Genomic DNA, 1,400 nt, shown 5'->3' on the forward strand with positions numbered 1-1,400 from the left:
TTGTGCTTCCCCAGGCCCAGGGCCGGCGCGTTGCTCTTCCAGGCGGTGTAAATCTTGCTGGTTAGGAACACGGAATTCCACGGGAGGCAGGAAGCCCCAGACTTGGTGTGGCTGCGGGTGCCGCGGTACGCCAGCCCGTTTCCAGTGTAGCAGTCCCCATCTTCTTCTGCAACTGGAACGCAGGAAATCCAAACTGAAACACAGCCGCTGAAGTGCCCAAGCAGCAAGTAGGGTTTGCAGCAGGGCCTGAAGCCTGGGGCTGTGGCTTGGGGCTCCCGGGGGGGGGTGGGGGCCAGCCTGCCCACCTGGGCCTTTACTCTCCTTCAAATGCTTTTGCTCAGGGTGGTCAGAGGTTCCATCTGGTGCCAGCCCCCCACCCCCATCACTGGGCTGTGTTAAGGGAGACTCTGAGGGATATTCAGGTTCAGGAAAGGCTGCCCAGTTCAGCTAGTGGGGATTGATTAGAGCTGCCTGGAAGGCTGTTAAGGGTTTCCTTGTTTCTACTTGACAGGTTGCTGTCAACCTGGGGTCTTCTGTGGGGGGACATGTGGGCTGGCCCAGTTTTCTCGGATTTTGTCTGCCAGGGCCTTGAAGGATTTATTGGACTTGGGAGGGAAGCAAGAGTATGAACCTTCGGATACTGCGTATTTGCCCCTATATTACCCTCTTTTCTCCGCATTTGAAACTGACACAGGACACTCGCAGGCACCAGTAACCCAGTGAGGAGGGGCCTTTGAGAGCATCGGTACCAGTGAGTCCCAGTTTATGCCAGATCTAGGGGTGGGCAGGATGCTTTAGAGTTACACTGTGCTGTGCTCTGCTTAGTCGCTCAGTCGTGTCTGACTCTGTGCGACCCCATAGACTGTAGCCCACCAGGCTCCTCTGTCCACAGGGATTCTCCAGGCAAGAATACTGGAGTGGGTAGCTCTTCCCTTCTCCAGGATTAAAGTTATTCTAAAGAGCTCTCAAATTCACAAGTCTATCAGCATCACTTTTAGCCTGAATGTGCATTTTTATACATGTATATTTAGAACTTTGAAACATATTTTTACACTTGTGATTAAATAGCATCATTATTTTGGAAAGCACCAGTGAACTCATGGTGTCTTTTTGTAGCTGAGTACTTTTTAAATCTGGGAAATTTTCTCACATTAAAAGTCTTCAGAGACAGAGCGAGATCTTGAGAAATAGGCCAATTAATCAAACAAGAGAGAACTTGCACACTCCCAAAAGGCCTGGAAACCACCGGTAGAGCCCCATCTTCTCTGTCCACAAGGAAACTGAGGGTCAGCGGGGTGCAGAGAGTGGCTCCAGGTCAAACAGCTAGTTAGAGGCCAAGCCTGATGAGGACCTAAGCCTCTTGACTTCCTTCCTCTGATGCCAAAGTGACTGACCAATTC

General features: G+C 51.4%; 1 protein-coding gene across 1 annotated transcript in view; it reads right to left on the reverse strand.

Moving 5' to 3' along the window:
• Window positions 1–1,400, reverse strand: part of PLAT (plasminogen activator, tissue) — a 24,371-nt gene that overhangs the window by 5,435 nt on the left and 17,536 nt on the right. The window contains exon 8 of the mRNA XM_010846375.1: window positions 1–172. Coding sequence (XP_010844677.1) covers window positions 1–172 — 172 coding nt within the window. The remainder of the gene's footprint in view (window positions 173–1,400) is intronic.

This window comes from Bison bison, unplaced genomic scaffold (assembly GCF_000754665.1).
Source record: "Bison bison bison isolate TAMUID 2011002044 unplaced genomic scaffold, Bison_UMD1.0 scf7180017864236, whole genome shotgun sequence".
NCBI lineage: Eukaryota > Metazoa > Chordata > Mammalia > Artiodactyla > Bovidae > Bison > Bison bison.